Consider the following 21,942-nt stretch of genomic DNA (forward strand, 5'->3'; position numbering starts at 1 on the left):
GCTGTAAGGTGACACCGCCTCAGACTGGCTAATCTTGTATCTGAGCTTCTTTAGCTCCAGGGGCCCACAGCTTCCCTGTCTACTCTGGGGGAGGGGGTGGGGAAGGAGGACCACCTAGCAAGCCCCCCCCCCGCCCCCCGCCTCCCCTACGGCCCCTTCTGTGGCTTTACAGATAGACCAGAAGTGAGCCAGGAGGGAGAGGAGGGCGGGGTCCAGATTCCACTGACATCAGTGTGATGGTGGGTGGTGATTATTCCCATTTTACAGATAAGGAAAGTGAGGTTGAGGGCATTGAAATGACTGGGACACACAGCAGAGCTGGATTAATCACGCCAGCATTCTGCCTCTCCACTTGCTAAGCACCTCCTGTGTGCCAGTCCTCTCTCAATGCTGAAGAAACAGAGGGGTGTCTCCCTTCCTAGTCAGCTCTCTCAGCGATGGGCTCCTGGTACAGGGAGGGTGAAGAGGTGGGGCCTGGTTGGCTGGCCTTGCCTTTTGGCCAGTTGTGTGTGGCTGAGCCGGTCAGATGTCATTTCTGTTGGGCTGGGAGGGCCGGCTGGCCACCATAATCCCCAGCACGGTGAGACTGCCGGAGTGCATTGGGCAGATGGGGGCTGACTTTGGTATGGCCCCGCCAAGGCCGACTCCCTTGCGGCCTCACAAGAAGCTTGGAATCTAGAAAGGTCAGGAGAACAAAGACAGAGCTGGGGGGAGGATGGAACCCAGGGAGCGGGCCCCCAGAGTTGACCTGGCCAGCTCCAGGCCGCGCAGGGCAATCCCACACTTGTTCCACACAAGTGTTCGGGGGGGGGGGTCACCTACCCCTGCACAGGCTTGAGAGCACCCACGTGTGGATGGGGGTGCCCTCGTGAAGGATACAGGGTATAGCCCACTGAAGCAGGGCCTGGGGGACGTAGCTTTCCTAAAGTAGCCATTTCGGACAGGTCCAAATGAACAGCGACTGTTTTTTTTTAAGCACAGCTGATATGCACACAGATGACCTTAATTCATTCATTTTTCTTTTTTTTTTTCTGGCAAATGTTTATTGAGTGCCTCCCGTGGACCCAGCCTGACACTGGGTGCTCTGGAGACGGTGGCCCGGCGGTCATGGTACCAGCCTAAGACAGTCTGGCTGGCGGGCCCTGAGGAGGGCGCCTTGTGTACAGAGGCCCATCTCACCCTCTAAGCAGCTTTAGAAGGGAGGCTTCCTTATCCCCATTTCACAGATGAGGAAACTGAGAGCTAAACCGCTTGCACAAGAAGACCCAGACCCAAGCCAGACCTCTCTGGTCCCTGAACCCGGTTACACCTGAGCCGTGGGACCCTCCCCACAGATTTACTTCTCACGCCATACCACAGGCAGGGCCTGGAGGTTCAAGGACAGGAGGAAACATCTGGTTCACACCTGATTTTAAAAAACCAAAAGGGAGACAAGCTATACATGTAATGGATTCGTTTTTAGGTCACAACAAAATGACTTCACATCAAACGAACTGCATCAAAAAAAAAAAAAAAAAAAAGTCATGAGGGAAAATGAGAGGCCGGGGCCGAGGCTGGAATCTTACTTTCCACTGGACATCCTTCAATAATTTTCAAATTTGCACCGTGTACAGCTATTACCTATTCACCCAAATCAATGACAAAATGTCAAGGGACAAAAAGGCATATTTGTGGCTCAGGTCTTGATCAGGATCTTTCCTGCTCATAGGGCTGGGGGGAGCCCCTGCTCATCACGGGGAGAAAGAACACATACTAGGTGAGAAATGAATGCTACCGACTGCTCGCTGTGCGTACCCTGGCCAATCTGGGTGTGATTCCAGGCTCCAGGGCCTCCCAGTCTCGTTACCCTGGGCGTCCTCGGTTGGCAGCTGTGAAAATTGAGGGCTACGGTGTTTTTTTTCCCAGCTTGGTGCTCATGGGCCAGCGTCGAGGTTTCTGAGACGCCCAGAGCAAGCCAGACCTGAAACCGTGCTTCTCTCGTGGGCCAGGAAGGATGCCCAGGTTGCTGCAGGAGGAAGAGCAGATTCTCCCGGGGAAGTCAAGGGCAAGGAAAGCGTCTTTGAGATGGTCCCTTCCAGATGACAAGATTCCCCAGGCAGAGGCACGGGGAGAGGCATGGAGAGGTGGAGGTAAGCCTGTGTGAGCGGTAGTGAGGGCTCCGTTGGAGATGGAAAGAAAAGGGCAGAGAGCTGGCTGGAGGAGCAGGTAGGGAAGAAGATGCTGACATTTGGGGGCAGAATAGATGGCATTTGCAGGCAGTGACACGACACCTGAAACAAGTGAGTCATACGGACGGTACAAAGGGTAAGGGATGTACTTAGAGCAGTGCCAGCTAGGAGTGATTTTCACATTTTCAAATGATTAGGGGGGGAAAGAAAACCAAAAGAAGAATAATTCAGAACACAGGGAAATTACATGAAATTCACATTTTAGTGTCGTTAAAATAAAGTTTTATCGGGACACCACCATGCTCATTCCTTCAGCTACGGTCTATGGTTGATTTTCTATTACAGTGGCTGAGTTGAGTAGTTGAGATAGAAACTCTGCCGGCAGAAAAGCCTAAAATATTGACTAGCTGGTCCTTATAGAAAATAGTTTGCCTACTCTTGGTTTAGAGGGAATCTCCAGGGAGAGGAGGGGTGGGGATGAAGCTGGTGAAGGGACAGAACCAGGTCACCAGGGCCTCCTTCTGCCCTGCCCAGGCACTGAGCTTAAGCTGAGGGCACGTGGGAACCATTTGAGGGGTCAGGGGGAATGCGACCTGCTCAGATGAACGCTGGAGAGGAGTCATACCGACTGCTTGCCAAGGATAGACGGTGGGCAGGGGGCACGCGGAGCAGGAAGCCCAGCCAGAGGCAGCTCCAAAAGCCTAGCAAAGACCAGTGGGACCACCCTTGAGGACATTTGCCGGGACCTAGCTTTGAGGCGTCTCCCTGCCTTCCCCGTGCACCTTCGCCTACGGTTCAGAGGCGTGTTGGCTGTATACCCAGGGTGCCCCGCACGGGGGCCGGAAGTGACTGCTTCAGGCCGGAGTCCCTGGGCGGAAGGAACTTCCAGAAGGGCGGGAAGCGCGTGGAGGCCGCCTGGGAGCCCGGAGCAAGATCAGGAGGAGCCAGAGTGTGAAGGGGTGGGCGCTTGGAGAACCGATGGTGTTCAGATGGCAGGAGAGGAGACCCAAGAGGTGGGCAGGCGACGGACCATGGGACTTTTAGTGCCCGCTGAGGGGAGCGAGGGAGGGGGAGGTTTGCTCCCTGGAGTTCCAGGGCGAGGAGTCACGGGGCCACGATGACTCTGGGCATATACAGCGATGGAGGGAGTCGGAAGGATACAGGCGGACAAAGCCCGTGGACCCCGGCGGTATACTCTGGCCATCTGCACAGACACAGACCTGTGTGGACTCGGTAAAAGGCCTAGCGCCGTGCACGCACCACAACAGAAGACCAGGCCTCTGCACACGACCATAGATGGGTGTACACATAAGCACAGCTGCCCAGAGCCACGCACGCACACAGGCCCCAGTGGCCTCTCCGCGCGGTCACGGATGTGTGCACACAATCACCGCTCAGGTACACGCAGGAAGGGCCGCCGGATCCGGGCACACACCATAACACAGATGTACACGCCCATGCACTCCCGGGAGCTGTAGGTCACACAGTCCCATGCACACAGCAGAACACGGGTGCACACATCCACACACACACCAGAACCGGACACGCGGACCCTTGCGCACGCCAGACACAGACACAGACACAGACACACACACACACACACACACACACACACACACACTCTCTCTCTGACCCGCCCCGCCCCCCATCGCACACACAGCCGCCCAGGACGCACCGGGCCGTGGGCCGGCGCACGCACGGTCACAGGCAGGGGCGCGCACACACACACACACATTCGATCGCACACGCGGGAGGCGCGGAGCGGCGGCGGCGGCGGCCGGAGACTGCAGCCCGAGGCGCCCCCCGGCCCTGCGCGGCGCGGCGAGCGGAGGGGAGGGGGCTCCAGTGGGGGTGGGGCGGGGGCCGGAGCCGCCGAGCCCGGCGGGAGCGGGCACCTCTGCGCGCCGCGCTCGGGCCTCGCCTCCGCACCCCTCCCCCCCCCCACGCTCGCCTCCCGGGGGGGCCCCTCCCCCGCGCCCGTCCGCTCGCCGGCCCCCCGCCGCGGCCCCGGGGTGCAGCCAGGCGGCCGCGCCTGGCCCGCGGGACGGGGTGGAGGTGGGGGCGGGGGGCGGGGATCGGGGCCGGGCCGGGGCCGCGCCGCCCGCGATGCCGGGCGCCCGCCGCAGCCGCCGCCGGAGCCCGGGATGGGGCGAGAGGCTGCGGCGGACGCCAGCATCTCCCCGCCGGGGGCCCCGGGGGCCGCGGAGCCGCCGCCGCCGCTGCTGCCGCCGCTGCTGAGACCCGGCGGGCGATGGGTGAGTTGACCCTGGCGTCCCGGGGGGCCCGCGCCGCAGCCCCTCCATCCCCGCACTCCGGGCCCTCCGCCTCCATCTCCGCGCCGCCTCCTCCGCGCTCGCGGCGCCCCCCACCCCGTCACGGCTCCCACAGCCCCCTCCCTCCCTGAGCGTGACCCTAGGGGCGGGGGCGGGAGCGCCGGGCCCGGGGGTTGGGGGCGTCGAGACGGGGTGGGGGGGGGGGGCGGGATGCCGGGGAGGCTACTCGGCCCCGACGCCCCCTCCCCCAACCCGGCTGCTCCGCGGAGCTTTCCCCGGCCCCGGAGGGCAAAGCCTCATCCCTTCGATCCCCTCCCTCGGCCTGGGCGGGGGGCGTCCCCGAGGCGCGGGGCTCGAGCGGCGCTTTGTGCGCTGTACCCCCACCCCCCCCCCAAGCCTCCGGCGCGGCGCGGGCCTGGGGGTGGGAGGCCTCAGCGCCCGCCTTCCCCACCCCCCCCCCCTCCCACCCCGACCCCGGGCTGCGGCGGCGGAGGCCCAGGCGCGGTCCCGGAGCAGGGCGGGTGCGGAGGCTGGGACTGTGGCTGCTTGTGGGGACCAGGCGGAGGGGCGTGGGGAGAGCACCCCTAGTCCTTTCGGCGGGGTTGGGGCGGGGGGGGGGGGTGGCGAGGCTCCCGCTCTTTTCACTGCACTGCCCGGGGCGGGGGAGGGAACCTGGCTGGGGGAGGGCGCTATAAATATCTGCAAATAGTGAGTTCTGGAAGCGGGGGTGGGGAGGGGAGCTTGGGCGTAAGTGGGAACGGTGGAGCCTGAGCTGGGGTGCCACGAGAAGCAGAGGTGGGTCTCAGCCAGCCCTGGTAGCGGGAGGTCAGGTGACTCTCCCGGCTCTGGACTCCCGAGAAGGCGTGTGGGCGGGAATACTACCCCAGAGAGACCCCTCCATGGCCCCCCAGCATTGGCCCTGCCCCCATCCCCCTAACACTCCTTGCCACTCCTGGGACACCAGTCCAGACCTGCCTCGATGGGGAGCTGTGGATACTGGCGGGTCAGCCCCCCCCCCCCCCCCCCCCCCCCCCCCCCCCGGGCAGGTCCTGAAGATCCAGGCCTCCGGGTGCTGAGGAGTTAGGCACAGGGTCTTTGGAAAGTTTGGAAGAGGTTCTGCCAGCCCAGGGAGGAGAGAGAACTTGCTGGAACAGTTCGCTTGCTCGGTACTGAAGGGAAGGGCACCCTAGGTAGAGGGAATGGCGCGAGCAGAGGCTCTGAGGTGTGAGTGCCTGGTCGGGGTGGAGAGTTGTGGAAGTGGAGGCTGGTCAGGCACGGGAGTGACCCACGCGAACGAAGCGAAGGAGGGCCAGGTGGAGGTGAGGTGTCAGGCCATCCCAGGGAGCTGGCACAAGCGAGCTCCCGAGGACAGCGAGGAGCGGATGGGGCCGGGAGTGCTGCCATCTGGCTCAGCAGCCCCTCCGGAGTCTGCCCAGGGCCTCTGCTGTGGTCAGGGCTGCTTGGCCCACATCTGCTGGTGGCTGGACCGCCCCAAGCCAAGTCCGCTTTCCGAGTCTCAGTGTTCGCCTCTGTCAAATGGGGAGACTCCTCCACAGGGTTGTGGGGAGGTCTGCGTGAGGTGATGAGCGCAGGGAGCCCAGCACCTGAGAAGGCCTCGGGAGATCCTTGGCCGCCGCCAGTATGTTTACCTGGAAAACGGGGGGGGGGGGGGGGGGGGGGGGGGGGGGGTGTGGTTTGATGTCAGCTGGTGGGCCAGGCTCACTTTACCCGGTGGCGATGAGGATCCTGTGAGGGCTGGATGTGACCCGGGGAAGCCAGGGGCTGGGGGAACTGCAAGTCCGCGTGCTTAACGCTATTCTGGAAGAAGGGAGAAGCAGTGGGCAGTGGCTGGGGCGGGGTGGTCCTCCTTGTGCCCCTACGGACACCTTAGCCATGGCATTCAACGGACCCTGCTGTGTTCCCCAAGGCCAAAGCCTCTTTGTTCTCCATGCTGCACGATGCACCCCTTCCTCCTAGTCAGCTCTAGCCCAGCACATGGGGGACCAGGGCTCCCTTCTAGAAGGTTCTTCAGGACACTGAGACCAACAAACACAATATTCTCCTGTGAGGGGCACCGTCATGGGCAGCCGGGTGGAGAGGACACAGACCTTACCCCCAGGAGAATGGAATCTAGTTGGGCAGCAAAACCAGTCGGGCACCCATGGTCTTGCGTAGCCCTGTGCTGGCTGCTTAGGGGTGTGTGTGGGGGGCGGGGGGAGGGGAGGAGAGTTGCAATAATTGCAGCATGGGACAGTCAAGGGCAGAAGTTAAAAGCAAAGATTCCAGATCCAGTGTCCCACGTTCAAATCTCAACCTCTGCCACTTCTTACTGTGTGACTGTGGACTGGTGGCTCTGCCTCTCTGTGCCCTCTGTTTCCTTGCCTCTAAAATGGGAACGAGGCACACTAGTGCTATTTGAGCGGCTTGGTTCAGCTTCTAGTGGGCATTTACGCCCCCTCTTCCAGAATGGGTCTCCCAGGTCACCCCTGCCTCCTGTAAGACTATACAGCCTGCTCCAGTAGGCTATCGTCTTCCTTTTGTCCGTGAGTCCCTATAGGCGGGGGCCTGCCTTTCTGTGTCCGTTGCTCGGGCAGGGGGCAATGGTGTGCTGGCAACAGGCCCTCTGGGAGAAAAAGATACCTGATAAACAGCGTTGGCAGGTTTCCATGGTGTAAATCTTCCAGCAAGGCCCATTTGAGGCTACCAACACCGTCACCATCTCGCAGTGGGAGCTGGTCCATGCCAGCATCAGCACCCAGGCATTCAGTAGGTGCTTAATAAGTGATGGTTGAATAAGGAGAGAAGGCTCCAGAGACTTGGGGGAGCTGCCAGGCCATACTGTAGCTGAGAGAGGGGAGGCATCAGACAGGCTGAGGCCAGGACAAGAGACCACTCTGAATAAGTAACACCGTGGTGAGATGGCGGGCAGAGGGGAAGGAGGACTGGTGTCCTCCCTTCCTGGGAACCTCTGCACCTCTGACCCTGCGTCACTTCTGCTCTGGATCCTCTTGACCTTGGCCTGGTTCGGGCTGTCTGCACAGAATGACCTAGCTGGATCCCAAGCATTAACCTGACAGAGCTCTGAGAAATGGTCCAGACGGGTCTCAAACGTCAGATTCTATTCCCTTGCTTGTGCTGTTCCCTCTGCCTGAATGTCTGTTCCACCCACCTCTTCCTATGTCCCCTGAAACTCTGTCACCCTTCAAAAGCCTCCTCCACCCCAAATCCCACAGACCTTTCTCCCCTTCTGCTCTTCCTCTGGCCTCACAGCCCCTCTCGTGTGCACCCTGCCTGCCCATAAAAATATTAGTAGCTAACATTGCATCTGTACAGCAACCCGTGATAGAGGTACCGTGATAATCCCTTTCGCAGACGGGGAAATGGAGGCTCCGTCTTGTTAACGACGACCCATCCTTTGCCTCTCGGCTTGAGCATCCGTTCGTTGTGCAGGGAGGCTCCCTGCTGTGGGCTGGGCAGAGCACCACTTCTCTTTCTTGAACGTGTTTGCTGTGGCGTGTTCCACTAGGCCGTGAGTTCCCTGTCTTATAGGAGCTCGAATGAATGAATGAATGAATGAATGAGTGAGTGAGTGAATGACTTTCAGCCCCAGGGAGCATCCCTGTTCTTTTACCCCTTCCTCCTCCCTTTCCATCCCTGTGGGAGGAGACTGACCCTCCAGAGGGCAGCCTCACACCATGGAGGGATGGTCACAGGGACCCTGCTTAGCCACACCTGCCAGAAGGGGAAGTGAGGCTGTGGGCGGGGCCGAAAGCAGGCATGGTAGAAGGGTAGTGGACCACCCTCCTGTGGTCTAGAGTAGGGCTGACATGGGCCCACAGCCCTGCCTGTGACCCAGGAAGTTAACGGGGTCCCAAAATACTTTTTCTCGCACCGCCCCAAGTGGAAATTCCCCTGTTGGCCCACTTATTTTCATTTTATCTAGAAAAATAAAGTTGGAAATAAGAATCATTCACACACACTAATTACTCCCGTGGCTTTATGAATTTAGAGCCTGTTTGGCTCTAGACTTTGGTTCCCACCGAAGTAGGAATCCCCTGGGAGGGGCAGGGTGAGGGCCAAGGCAGGAGGCCAGAGTCTGCGCTGACACTGGGGCCTCCTCCGGGTCTGCCCTCCCGTTGCCCTCTCCTGGCAGGCTGAGAACTTCCCAGAAGCAGCAGCCCCGATGGGGGTCTGAGCGAGGGAGGGTGGCCAGAGGCAGTCTCCAGGATTCTGGTTGACAGAGACCCATAATGGATGACTTCCCAGGCTGTTCTACCCCACCTCGACCTCTGAGTCATAATAATTTGCTGCTATTTATCGAGCACTTACTATGTGCCGGGCGCCGGGCCAAGCACTTTGTCTGCATTATCCCAGCGACGCCTGCTAACTTCCCTCGAAGTAGGTACTATTATTATCCCCATTTGGCAGTTTGAGGGTGCCTGGGGCTCAGGGCCAGGAAGTGGCAGGGCTGGGATTGTATCCAGCCTGTAGGACCCCCAGAGCCCGATGGGGCCCCTCGGATAGGCCCCTCAGTCACTCAGAAGGGAACGGTCTCTGAAGCCTGGACGCCCGAGACAGCCACGTCACTGGTGTCCTGGCCTCCAGGCCACCCTCCTTGTGGCCCTGATTGCCACTTCCTTCTTTCCCATAGTCCTGGGGCACTGTCTCTGGAAGCCTCGTGTAGCCTCACCTGGGCGGCTTGGGGAAAATACAGATTTCCCGGGCCCCACCACACCCCGCTGAGTCAGAATCCCACTGCGGGAGAGGGGGCTGGAAACCCAATTTTTAAAATGTTGTCCTGGGGATAGAGAGGCCTGCGGACTCCCAGAACCACTGCCCGGCCCAGTGGAGTCCAGGCTGCTTTAAGAGACTCCCTTGGCCTTAACCCAGATCCCTATGACCCTGCCCCCGCTTGTGTTCCCAGCCTCTGCCCCCTGCTACCCTAACCCAGCTCTGCACACACACCACACTGACCCCCACGCCCCATTTTGCCTTTATCCAGGCACCTGCTGCTGCTGTTTTCCTTCTGGAAACAGGTCCCAGCTGGCCACAGACCCCACAGAGCTTGTGTAATACTCTGACCAGTCGCTCGTGGCCCCACTCTTGCTAGCCCGGGCCTGGCACACAGCCTGGGCGAATCGTGGTGGGTGAGTGATGGTGGCCGGGGAAGGGGGGAACAAGGGAGGGCTGCCGATGACAGGTGAGGCTTCCAGGCTGGGTGCACAGGCACTCTCTGGGGCTGGCACCTTGCCTAACATGGAAAAGGCATTTGATGACTGTTTCTTAACTGCTTGTTGAATGGTGATCTGTCGTGTGACGGGGTGAGGGCCATTCCGGAAGCAGTGCAGATTGGCGGTTTAGGTGAAAGATTGAGAAGGCGCCTTCCCGGCCATCTCTGAGGCCCGTGAATATTAATGGTCCGAACTCATTTATGGCTCGGATGGGAGTGAGGGGCTGGTGCTTTTCTTGCTCGATTTCATTTCAGTATCTCAGGAGCCCTGGGAGGGGGGTGCTGATGTAATCCTTATTTCGTTCAATGGAAACTGAGCCCTAGACAGGTGACTTGGTGGGGTCACACAGCTGGGAGGGGGGTCCTGCAGGACGGAGCCTTGCCCGTTGTGCGAAAAAAAATAAATGAGTGTGCACTCTACCGTTTATGAAGCGGTAACACATCATCTGAGTTGGTTCTAGCTGTGGCTTGGAGGTTTGGCTCTACGTTTCACCTATGCCCACATCCCGGGGGTCAGAAAACCTGCATCCAGGGGCCTTCTGTGTCTGTGAGGGGCAGTGGTGGGAAGAGATCCCGCCTCCGGGCTGGCGGGAGAGAGAAACAAAGAGGCAGTGTTGGGGGCTCTGGCACATAGTAGGTGTTTGGGAACCCCTGTGGTCAGTTCAGGCAGAGCCAGCTCTGGTCCCACCTGGACCTTGGAACAGCCCAGATCAGTCTTCAGTCTTTGAGCCAAGGCCCACAGGGTGTGGGTGACGGGTCCAAGGTCATACCTGCCATAAGGACTAGAGCAGAGGGTGTGAGGCTCCACCACGGCCGAGAGGTCCAGGGAATGGGGCAGGGGGATTCTGTCTGTGCGGGATGACGTCTATCACAGCCATGAAACTACAGAGCCTGGCCCCAAAGGGCCCCCAGGCAAACCGCCTCTCAGCGGTGTCCAGGACTGCTGCGGGACCTGGCGTGTTACTGCTGTCACAGATGTTCGGGGCCATACCTGAGTACGGGCAGTGGTCCTGCAGCCACCAGGGGGGGATGTAACAGACTCTGTGGGCTGCCTCCAGGTACTGGCATGTGGGGAGGGCGAAATGCACCAGCACCCCACCCAGACTAGAAATCCAGGTGCTGGCTTCCCCCCCCACACCCCAGGGCCTTTGCAGATGCTATCCCTCTGTCTGCAGTGGCCTTCCCCCTCCTCTCCTGGCAGGTGCTGGCTCATCCTTTGAGACCCCTCCAGGAAGCCCTGCCTGACTCCCACCCCAAGGGCCAGGCTGATCCGCCCTGCCAGGATTTCCATCTGGCTGCTCCACAGGATGCTGAGAACTTTGAGGGCCTGGTTATAATCCAGGGCTGGTCGGAGATGCCAGTGGAGTGGACAGGAAAGCAGCTGTAAGGTGCAGCCCAGTTCAGGTGACTGTCCCCGCAGCCCAGAGAGGAGACCAGGCTGGGGAGCCTTGGAGCCAGATAGCTAGCCAAACATGCCCATTTCACAGAGGGAACGTTGAGGCCCTAGGGTGCTTGGGACTGACCTAGAGCACCCTGGAGAGTGGTTGGTCGTCCCTTTGTGGCTTGTAGGAGGAGAGCCCAGGGCTATGTCGCCGTACCCCTCCCCCACTCCGGTCCCCAGCTGGAGCATTTCTCTGCAGGATCCAGGTCAGGTCTGGCGGGGGATGGGAAGAAGCCCAGGAGAGCAAAGTCCCCAGGGCTCAGGTCTGCACTCTGTCTTCCCATGTGGAGGACAAAGCTCCTTAGAGAAAACGCTTGCTGTCTAAAAGCTGGCAGGAAATTCACATCGATAGCTCATTCTTGCAAAAAGGTACGCAGGAAAAAAAGCCTGTGAGAACTTAGGCCAAAAATGTTAGCCCCGGGGATGGTGGGTGATATTACCCTTCTTTTGCTGGGATTTTCACATTTCCTAGGTTGTAGGTGAAACCTTTATAACCAGAAAAATGAAGTTACCATGTAAAGGAGAGAAGTCCAAGAAAAGGTGCCCTGAGAACAGCCAGCTCCCCATTCATGAGACTCTGGGGTCACCATGTGTGAGTGGCTTCCAGAGGGACCCTGGCCCCAGGCACATCCTCCAGAACAGGTGCGCCTGTAGCAGACAGCTCAGCCTGTGTGTCTCTCTTTCTTGGAAATTGGGTCAGCGAGAGTCCAGACCTGGGGCTACCGGGATGCAGCACACCCAGAATTCCGTTCAAGCCTCTGATGTCCTTCCTGTCGTGTGGGTTAGGCCTCGGGGCCCTCGCCTTCCCACCTCCACCTGGAAAGCCACCCCACCCCACCCCAGGCTGCCCTCCGCCCCTCCCAGCCAGAGGTGACCCTAGGCTGTTTGCTTCACCTCCATCCGGGTGCCCAGTTGGGTGCGTAGCACCGTTGACTGCCTTCCTTACTGACTCCGGCCCCGAAGTGCCCTTCCAGGGGGTCCTCCTACAATGTAGTCAAGTTCGACCTCGTGGAAATGGTCTTTGGAATCACAGCTGAGCCTTGATCCTGGGTGAGGATGCGATCTCCGTCTCCCCCATGTACCTAGTACAGAGCACCCATTCATTCGGTCAGCTGTTACTCAGCAAGTGCCAGGGCCCAGGCTAGGTGCCAGGGGCACAGATCTGCTGATTTTAGGGTGTGGACGTGTCTGTGTTTTTGAGCACATGTTTTGTGCACATCACCTGCACGCACACACAGCGTGAGCGTCTCCGTCATATGTGAACTCTGGTCTTTGAGGCTGTGACAATGTGTAATCCTGCCGGGACCCCGGGGCACACCTGGTTAATTCATTCTGCAAGTGTTTAACAGACACCCAGTAAGGAAGTACCAGGCTCTGACCCCAAAGAAAAATGACCCAAGGTCTCTGTCCTCGGGAAGTGCCGTCTCGGGGGCTGTCGCAGTGCGGACTGGTGGGGGCAGAGGCCGGCAGGGCTGGGGGTGGTCAGAAACGTGGTCCTGGAGACACGGGGAAGAGTGGAGAAGGGTGTTCCTGCCCAGCTGTGAGGATGATCTCCAGCATCCCCTTCAGCCCAGCGACCCCAGGGCCTGGGACGGCCCTCCCCGCCCCATTTTAATGCCCTAAAGCAGCCCCGAGGGCGAGGGAACTGGAGCTCTGGGTGGTGACCTGTGGACCCCGACTGCGGGGGGCTGGGAGAGAATACAGGGAATGAAAATGAAGCATGTGGGCTGGAGAACCTGCCTGGGCTGCAGACCTTTCTGAGAGGCGAACTTGGGGACCAGCACGAGAACACGGCACCTGGAAAGTAGAACCCCGTGATCCAGACCAGAGAAGCGGGATCATGGAACTTAGAGGAGGAAGATGGAGCAGCAGACCTAGAATGTGGACCTTCCAGAACCTGAAACACTCAAGTCAGCCGGAAGCTGGAAGATCCAGTCTGTGCCCCCGGTGGTCAGTGGGGGAAACTGAGGTCCGGCAGGAACGGGGAAGTCTTGAGCATTGGTGAGCTGCAGTGGCACGCACGTGGTCTCTGCTGAGCCAGGCCCTCCCCACAGCTCGCTGCTGCCTGACCTCGGGCGCGTCCTGTCCCCTCTCCAAACCTCAGTTTCCCCATCTGTGAAATGGCCACGTGACGGTCAGACAAGATGGAGCGCTTCACCTGGTGCTCAGGCTCTCCGGGAAGCTAGTGGCATGGCTAAGGCCTGGACCCTGGCCACCTGACTCCTGAATGACTCTGGCCCCTTGTGGTGATGGTCTGGTCACTGCTGTTGCTTTCTCTTCTTTCTCATCCTCAGAGAGACGTTTGGACACTTGAGGCCCCTTTTCCGGAATGCTCTCGGGATCTAGCAGGGGGAAAAGACTGACTAATCAGAGGAGCGAGAACAGACTGGCGGCTCCATATGAAGGAGCAGGGGCCCGCTGCCTAAAGCCCTGCATGGTGCCCTGTGCCATTTGGTGAGGGCTTCTTGAGTGTCCCCCGGTGGAGACGGTCGGGTCCTGAGCCGAGGGTGCTGCGGCCCCTTGAAGGCAGGGGTGGGCAGAGGTGGATTGGGAAGGAAAAAGAAAAGGGCTCATTGTTCCAGCTCCACGGAGGCTCCCCAGGTGCACCTGCTCCAGGGCACCTCTCCTGAAGGAGGTGGGACGACCTTGCTCGGGCTCCCAGAGAGCTGGAGCTGTAGGTTCTGGGCCAGGAGCAGCCTCGTCGCTTCCCCAGATCCCTGTGAGGCTGCGTTACCAGCCCCCGCTTTTCTGCCTCCGAGAGAGTAGGATTCCAGAGTTGGGGGGCGGGGGGCAGAGCCAGGGTTCCAGCCCATCCTTTGAGCCAGCAGCAGCCGGGCATGGTGCCAGGCACTGAGCACCCAGGGGTGAACCGAGATCACTTCCTGTTTCCCCTTCTTCCTTGCCGCGTCTCCTCCGGACCATCAGCCATCCTGCTCAGAGCGCTTGGAAGGCCGGAGTCCTTCCCCGTGTCTCCGCTCTCCACCGCTCCCCTCCCATTGCAGGGGACCCGTCGAGTTCATGTACATAAGCCACCTTGTTGGGGTGTGCCTTGCCCAGGCAGGACTAGACTTTTCCAAACCCCAGACCAGTTCTGAGAGCCCAGCAGCACTGACTGAAGGTGCGGGTGTGGTGATTTGGGGGCGGAGGGGGGCGGCTGTCGTTTATTCATTCAACAGGCCAAGGTCAGCACCTCCTTTGCATCAGGCTCTGTGCTGGGGCCCCAGGAGAGTTGGGCAGCACCACCCAGGGTCGAGTGAGGAGCCCTGGGGGGCAGGCCACGGGTGAGGCAGCTCAGTCCTTCCTCAGCCTGGGGGGAAGTGCAGTTCAGCTGAGCCTACCTGGGCAGGGAGTGAAAGATTACACAGAAACTTGGAGCCTCCTAGAGGATTTGGACTTTATCCCGGGGGCAGGTGTTCCAAGCATCGGATGTGGGCTTTTGCTTGGCTCGTGGGGCGCAAGCCAGGAGCCCCTTCCCTGGCAAGGCTGCTGCTGTTGTCCAGGTGAGCGTGGATGGTGGCACAGGTAGCGTGGGACAGTGGCACAGGGGGCCGGGCGGGACGACAAGTACCGGGGGCGTGGAAGAGACGGGCCTGGCGATGGAAAGCGCGAGGTCAGCGAGAAGCCAGATTCAGGATGACTGCCGGCTCCTGGCCTGGGAGACTGGGTGGATGGTCACATCTCGGGTTATCAGCTCAGGTTTCCGGAACCACTATTTGAGCGAGTTCTTTGTGCCTGGTTTTGCGGCGGAGGGTCCCAGGCAGGATGGGAGCCGACTCTGGCCCAGGCCTCTGCCCTCCAGCCTGGCCCAGACGCCGCCGCCGGGTCTGCTCCTCTCTCTCACTTAACCCCGCGGGCACTTTAGCCTCTTGATGTGCCCGGCTGCACCTCGCAACTGTGCCCTGTCCACGTGGGGGGAGCGCCACTCCACTCCTGCTGCCTGGGTCCACGGGGACCGCCCTCTGCCCGGGCACGCCGACCCCGTGCATTGATGTGTCTCATCCCCGCGCTGTGCAAGGGCATCTCCCTCACGCCTCAAGGCGCAGCTCTTGGAACAAAGCCTCTCCGCGCTACAGCTTGAATCTGTCCCCCTCCTGGCCCTGTGCTAGAGCAGGCTCCATGAGGACAGCCGAGGGCTGGGGCACGCCCTCCCCTCCCCTCCCCCACCTCAGGCCTGTGGGCTAGAGACGCAGCTCCGTGCTGAAGTGGCCCTTTGTACATTGTCCCCCTGGGGGAGGGGGGAGCCTGGTGGGAGGGGCTGGCACTGCCCGACACCCTGTGCTGATCTCAGCGGCACTGAGGATCCAGGTGGGGGGGGGGGGGGGCGGGGGGGGTGTTCTCTGGGCCTGGGATCAGGGGAGAACACCCTGCCGGGTATGGGCTCGCACTGGCCGGGCCTGCAGCCCCACACTAGACGGTACTTGTCACTCAGAGTCTGTCATCACTTCCCAGGCAAGGTCCGTCGTCGCGCACCAGTTGTTTATGGAGCGTCTGCTCCGGGGCCAGGCTTTGTCCTAGGGGGTGGGGAGCAGCCGTGACCGGTGACTGAGGCTTACAGGCTTACGATGACCCTGCTCTCCTGTTGACATTCTGAGCCCCGGGGTGTGGGTGGGGGAGACAGGCCACGAACACGTAAACAAGGAGACAGCTAGCTTCCGCTGTGAGTGCCGGGGAGCAGACGACCTGGGCAGGGGACAGCCGCTCTAGCTGGAGGGCCAGGAGGGCCCCTCTGAGCAGGCAGCCACATTCCAGGCCGAGGAGCAGCCAGTGGGAAGACCCTGAGACGGAAAGGTGGGGACTGACTGGAGCCGAGTGGACGAGGGAGGGAGGCGAGGGCAGCAAAGATTCGGGGACCAGATTGGCGGGGCCTGTGGGCCCAGAGAGGAGTTTGGATTTCATTCTGAGCGAGACCGGTGTGCGGGTGGGGTCGGGGGGGAGGGTCTTGTGGGAGGAGGTTGAGTGGGGTGCGGGGAGGGGGGACATGGCCTGGTGGGGACTTTGCAGTGACAGAATTTGTGGGGCCCAGTGCCAAATGAAAATGTGGGGCCCCGAGGGGCGCCTGGGTGGCTCAGTGAGTTAAGCCTGCGACTCTTGATTTCTGCTCAGGTCGGGAGTCCAAGGTTACGGGATTGAGCCTTGCGTCTGGCTCCGCATCGAGCCCGAAGCTTGCTTAAGATTCTCTTCTCTCTCTCCCTCTGCCCCCTCCCCCACTCTTGCATGCTCTCTCTCTCTCTCTCTCTCAAATAAAATCAAATAGGGGCACTGGGTGGCTCACTTGGTTGACCACTTCGGCTCAGGTCATGATCTCCAAGTTCATGAGTTCGAGCCCCGCGTCAGGCTCTGTGCTGACAGCTCAGAGCCTGGAGCCTGCTTCGGATTCCGCGTTTCCCTCTCTCTCTCTGCCCCTCCCCTGCTCACACTCGGTCTCTCTCTCAAAAATAAACATTAAAAAAAATAAAAGAAAATAATGAAATGAAAATGTAGGGCCCCTTGTTCAAAAATAATTTCAAGACGGAGAAAAAAGGGGGCAGGAGGGAGGCCAGTGAGGAGGAGGAGTGGGGCTGGGTTCCGGGTGCATTTTGGAAGGACACTCCAGTGGGCCTTGCCCATGACACCAGGCACATGGTGAGGCCATGGTTGGGTGGCACAGGGTGAACCTTTCAGCTCAGGAGGAGCTCAGAGGACTGGTCGGTGCTGAGGCTCTTTGGATGTGACCCTGTTAAGTCATTCATCATCGGGTGAGGGGCTGGGATGGTCCCACAGTGCAGATGGGGACTCGGAGGCCTAGGGATATTAAGCCACCTGCCCAAGATCACATGGGGCGGGGGCACAGGCAGGATTTGAGTCCAGATTCCAGGGAGTTGCTGCCCATTGTGGTGCCCTGAGAGGTGGGGCTGGGGACTCTTGAACAGCATCTCCGGGCCCTCGAAGGAGTTTCCTTTCTCGGGGAGGCCGGCAGCTCAGCCCCAGCCTCGCGGGCCTCGCTTTTCTCATGGTGATCGCCAATCCACAGACGTGGCAGGGGAGGAGGCGGGCAGAGCCGCTCACCGCCCCTGCCTCCCGGGCTTGTCTGCTCTCCCCCAGTGGGTGGGTTATTTGGGTCTCGGGGGCTGAGAGGCCAGGGGCTGGGCAGGGAGCCGCAAGGCAGAAGTATAGGAGCCTCAGCAGGCCCCACAGGGGTGTGAGCAATGAGCCTGCGTGGGGTCTGGGTCAGTGAACTTTGTGGAAGGATGGCACCATATTCTGTTCATGGATTAGAAGAAGCTGGGTTTTTGACTTTCCTCTAATTGGCTGCTCCGTGCGTGTTAATGATCTGCCCAATGAGTCGTTACAGGCTCGTGCCCCCTCCCCCGCGCCCCGCTTCCTTGGCCTCACCCTGGCTGGACCCTGCGCTTCTCTTTTTCTCATTCCTTCCCCCTCCTGGCACCCAGGACCCACCCCTGCCCCACCCAGCCGGCCCGCACCACGGAGATGACAGGGCGGTCCTCCCACACTGGCACCCTCTCAGCTGACGTTCACTGTCAGGCACCGAGAGCGGGACTCAGGCCCTCTCAGCCCGCATGGCCGGCCGACGGGATGTTTCTCTGCAGGCTGATGGCGGGCTTCTGAGTTTGCTGGGCTTGAGGGCAGCTCCCCAGGGGAGGCAAGGGCTAAGCTGGGTGTGAAGGAGGAGGAGTCCCCCAGAGCTCTTCTCGGCCAGGCTCTGATTTCTGTCTTCACCCTCTTCAGAAGGAGCCCGGAGAGGGTCATCCCCACCGCCAGGAATGAACGCCTTGCAACGCTGGACGTGGGCCCGGGGCCAGGCTGGACAGTTGGTCTCCTCTGGGCCCCCAGTGTCTCATCCGGGCCACGGGCTGTTGAGTACTGAGCCCACTCGCAGGTGAACGGTGCAGGGTTTCTGGGGGACAGTCAGGATTCAGGCTCCGCTTCTGGGCCTCCGACGCCCACACTGGGTTTGAGACACCGGGATCCCCCCCGGTAGAGAGCACTTCCAGCCTTTTCCACCTGTACCCCACTCCTCCACTGCCCGTCAGTGCCCTACCAAAAATGCCCAGCAGTGCCTTGGGAGTACGGGAACCGTTCAGGGTGACCTGCCACCCAGAGGGAGCAGGCGAGGCTCCAAGAGGAGACAGACACGTGGTTTACCAGGCCCCTCACCCTGTAAGTAAGGTGGAAACTGAGAGCGCGCCCACGTCCCGGCACCCATGTGCCCCGGCACCCGGCACTTTAGAGCAGCTCCAGCGGGGTGGGGCTGCCCTCACTGCCACTGGGCCACCTGTTTCTACCTGGTACAGATGAGGGGACTGGAGCCCTGAGCGAGGTGACCCAGCTGGGGAGAGGTGGGGCCGGGAAACCTGCCCAGGTGAAGGCCAGAGCTGAGGCCAGGCCAAGTTTGGCTGTCCCCGGGACATGGCCACCTAAATGCCGCTTGTGCTCAGCCTGGGGGCAGGAGACAGCCTCCAGCGAGGAAACCGCTGTCATCGAGCCACAGTGGCCCGGCACGGGTTGTGGCAGCTGGAGCGGGACACTGTGCCTCACGTGTGGTGTGCCACCTCGGGGACCCGAGGCAGGTACCGGGTCAGGGGAGGGCAAGATGGGCCCCGGCAGGGAGAGGCCAGGCGGGTACCGAGGCAGGGTGGCATGGTGGGGAGCAGGAGGCCCTAGGGTTGGGTCAGACACACTGCTGCCACTCACAGGGCCAGCCAGGCTGGTCACTCAGACCCTCTGAACCTGTTTCCTGTCTGTAACAGCCAAGGGGCTGATATAGGGATGGAATTCGAGAAGGGAGCTGAAGCAGTTAGCATTCTGCCAGAGAGCAGCGCGGGGACGGGCCTCAGGCATGCCCTCTCTTTCCCCCTGTGTGGTGACAGGCCGCTGAGGGGTCGGGCAAACAGCAAGTAGACAGAAACCCCCCGGAGTATGGGTGCGGCTGGTATGGGACCCTCCCAAGATGATTGAGAATTCCAGAAGTTCCAGGCCAGCAGGACTAGGGAAAACATAGTGAGTCTTAGGAGGACAGTACTCATGGGCGGGGGGTCTGCTGTACAGGCATGAGCCGGGTTCCCTGAGGGACTTCAGGCCCCCTAGAACCTTCTGAAGTCCACGCCTCACCAAGGAGGTCTCCTGACTGTTTACAGCACCAGAAGGGTACTGGAGATCCCTACACCGGACCCTGTCCAGGGTGATCTGTTTCTGCTGTCACCAGGTGGGGAGAGGGAAGGGGCCCTGGGGCTCCTGCGGCCTTTCAGGAAACTCTGGGCTTTGTGAACCCCTGGGCTTTGTGGTTTTACGTCACTGTTCTGCAGCCAGAGCGCTGCCCTGGGGGGGCCCCAGGTGGAGGGGAGCCTCAGACAGAAAGGATTTTGGCGATGCGGCTCTCCTGGGCCCAGCGCTCTCGTAACAGATCCAGTCACCTGCTGGAACCAGGGAGGCTGGGGACTCACAAATGGCAGGCCTGCGGGCTCCCGCGGGGGGCTAAGGTGGAGGTGAGAGGGCTCCTTGCTCTGGGCAAGGCTGAAGGCAGCGGCCTAGACCTTGCCTCCTGAGTGAGGACCCCCAGAGGTGGTGAGTGGGCGTGAGTCCTGCTGGTCCCGGTTGTGAGTCTCAGGCAGGTCCCTCAACCCCTGTGCCTGTCTCCTCACCACCCGGTGGCTGTGAGGACCAATGGAGGAAGGCACCTAGGCCACTCAGAACGTGCCAGCTGCCATGAAGGTGATGATGATGGAGGCGCCATCTTCTGGAAGGAATGTTCCGGGCCAACTGCTCCCCAGACCTGTCCAGCCCTGCCCAGTTAGAGGGTTTAGCTGCATCCAGATTACTGACTCAAGAGGGGTGAGAAGGGGTGCCCAGGCTTCTGTCCAAGCAGTCCCCGAAGCGCGGGGGGTCCTTGTCACCCCCTTGGGCTCCACATGCTCTTCAAGGACTCAACCCCCCCCCCCTTTGCTGTCACTGCACTGGGAGTTTCCAACCCACAGGCCTTTGTCAGTCTTCTGCCTGACATGCTGTTCCCACTCTGTGAGGTGGCTCCTTCTTGGGTCTCAGCTGAAACGTCCTGTCTTCGGGAGGTCCCCCCTGACACCTGGCATCTGTCGTTCGTTTTCGTCATTCGTCCTCTGTCCCGCCACCGGACTGAGCTCTAGGGGCGGGACTTCATCTGTGTGTCCTGGGCCCCGCTGCAACCCCAGCTCCAAAAGCGAGGACCGATCTGCTCTCTCCACCGACCCTAGGGAAGGACAGAAGCGCCGTGACTGACTGTGGTCCTCCCAGCCCCTGGGCGCCTTCCCTCCACCCCGGCCCAGCCCCCACCAGGGTAGCTATGCCCCTTGATTCTTCACCGGGCAAGCCCGTGACTGGATGTGGCCCTGCTGACGGGGACACAGCCCGATCCCTGTTCTACCTTAGTGCTCACCCCTCTGGCTTGTCCCAAACATCCACCGAATGTCTGGGCTGGGCCCCGTGCTGGGCGCCGGGAACACAGGGTCAGCTTGACTTGGAGCACGCACAGTGTGGGAATGGAATGAACAGGGCAGGGGACAAGACCGATCACTGCTGAGGTTTGCTGTGACGGGGCAGAAGCAGGGGTTGGCGGAGACATGGCCCCTGGCTCAGTGGCTGGCGGTCATACTTGGGTGGCCGCCACCTGCTCCTCCTACCCCGGCCTGACAGTGCCTGCACTCCTGCTGGGACCCGTCCACCTTCCCTCCCTGGACCTCTAAGGGGGCTCGGGCAAGACCACTCCCCACTCCTGGGATGGCTGTTCCTCCAGGCCCAATTGGTGACTTTCCTTTCCAGGCTGTGTGTGTGAGGCCATCAGAGCCCCCCCACCCCACCCCCGGGGCAGGGTGGGTGGGGCTTCTGAAATGCACGCCCACCACCACCATGGGCGGGCATTCATCAGTGCTCTGCCCTTTGAGGTTCACACGGTTCCTTCTCTGCCTGGCTGGGGTTTTCAGACCGGTTTTTGGTGTAGAAAAGTTTTCCGCAAACAAAATCTTACGAGGAACGCCAATGTATGAAATTGAGAAGTTGAGAGAGCATCTTTTTGATGGTTTTTTTTTTGGGGGGGGGTCGTCCCTGGCTTTGTTACCTCTCTCCTCTCCCCCCCCCCCGCCCCACCTCATTCTCTGGTCCCAGGAGGACCCCGTGAGGTTCCATGGAACCTGATTTGGGAATACCTGTTCTCAGTGCCCACATCGCCCTTTACGTGCGATGTTTGTGTATGTCTGTGTCTAGTCCCATCTTCTCCTCCCCAAAGCCACCCACCAAGAGTCTGCTTCCCAGAGACAGATGCCTCAGTCTCCCTCCTGTGACGTTCATCACATGCCCCTCACCAGATGTTTCACAAGCACCTACCTGGTGGTCTCTCTTCCAGGCAGGGCTGCAGGCACTTGTATTTAAAATCCTGGGGCGCCTGGGTGGTGCAGTCATTTAAGCGTCCCACTCTTGATTTTGGCCCAGGTCATGATCAGTTCGTGTGTTCGAGCCCCACGTCAGGCTCTGCACGGACAGCATGGAGCCTGCTCGGGATTCTCGCTCTCTGCCCCTCCCCCACTCACATATGCAGGCTCTCTCTGTCTCTCTGTCTCCCTCTCTCTCTCTCAAAATAAATAAGCTTTAAAAAATAAAGTGAAATCTTCACCACAGCCTTGTGACCTGAACACCACAGCTCCGTCGCAGTGCCTCCAGCCGCCTCGGCAGAATGAGGCCCAGCCCCCTCCCTCCCATCCCTCCACCCCCAGGCACTGGGGCTCTCTTCCTCCCTTTCCTCCTTCCCAGACTTTCCCCAGGTCCTACCTCCAGCCCACCTCTTGCCCGTGAGGCCGTGACCCTCCT

The 21,942-nt window shown here is 60.5% G+C and overlaps 1 protein-coding gene across 4 annotated transcripts in view; it reads left to right on the forward strand.

Moving 5' to 3' along the window:
- The window catches only part of MGAT3 (beta-1,4-mannosyl-glycoprotein 4-beta-N-acetylglucosaminyltransferase), a 56,461-nt gene that overhangs the window by 19,010 nt on the left and 15,509 nt on the right, over positions 1–21,942 (forward strand). Inside the window, exon 1 of one of the 4 annotated variants that reach the window (XM_053894732.1) lies at positions 4,257–4,423. The exons of 1 other annotated variant lie outside the window; for it this stretch is intronic. Coding sequence is in view for 1 of the 3 variants with exons in the window: in XM_053894731.1 (XP_053750706.1) it covers positions 14,539–14,612 (74 nt within the window). In the remaining 2 variants the exon portion in view is untranslated. Of the gene's footprint in view, positions 1–4,256; positions 4,424–14,415; positions 14,613–15,488; positions 15,901–21,942 lie in introns of those variants that run through there. 2 more of the 4 variants (XM_053894731.1, XM_019446935.2) reach the window with 2 other exon arrangements.

Source organism: Panthera pardus, unplaced genomic scaffold, assembly GCF_024362965.1.
Source record: "Panthera pardus isolate Hobbes unplaced genomic scaffold, ASM2436296v1 HiC_scaffold_6, whole genome shotgun sequence".
Classification (NCBI taxonomy): domain Eukaryota; kingdom Metazoa; phylum Chordata; class Mammalia; order Carnivora; family Felidae; genus Panthera; species Panthera pardus.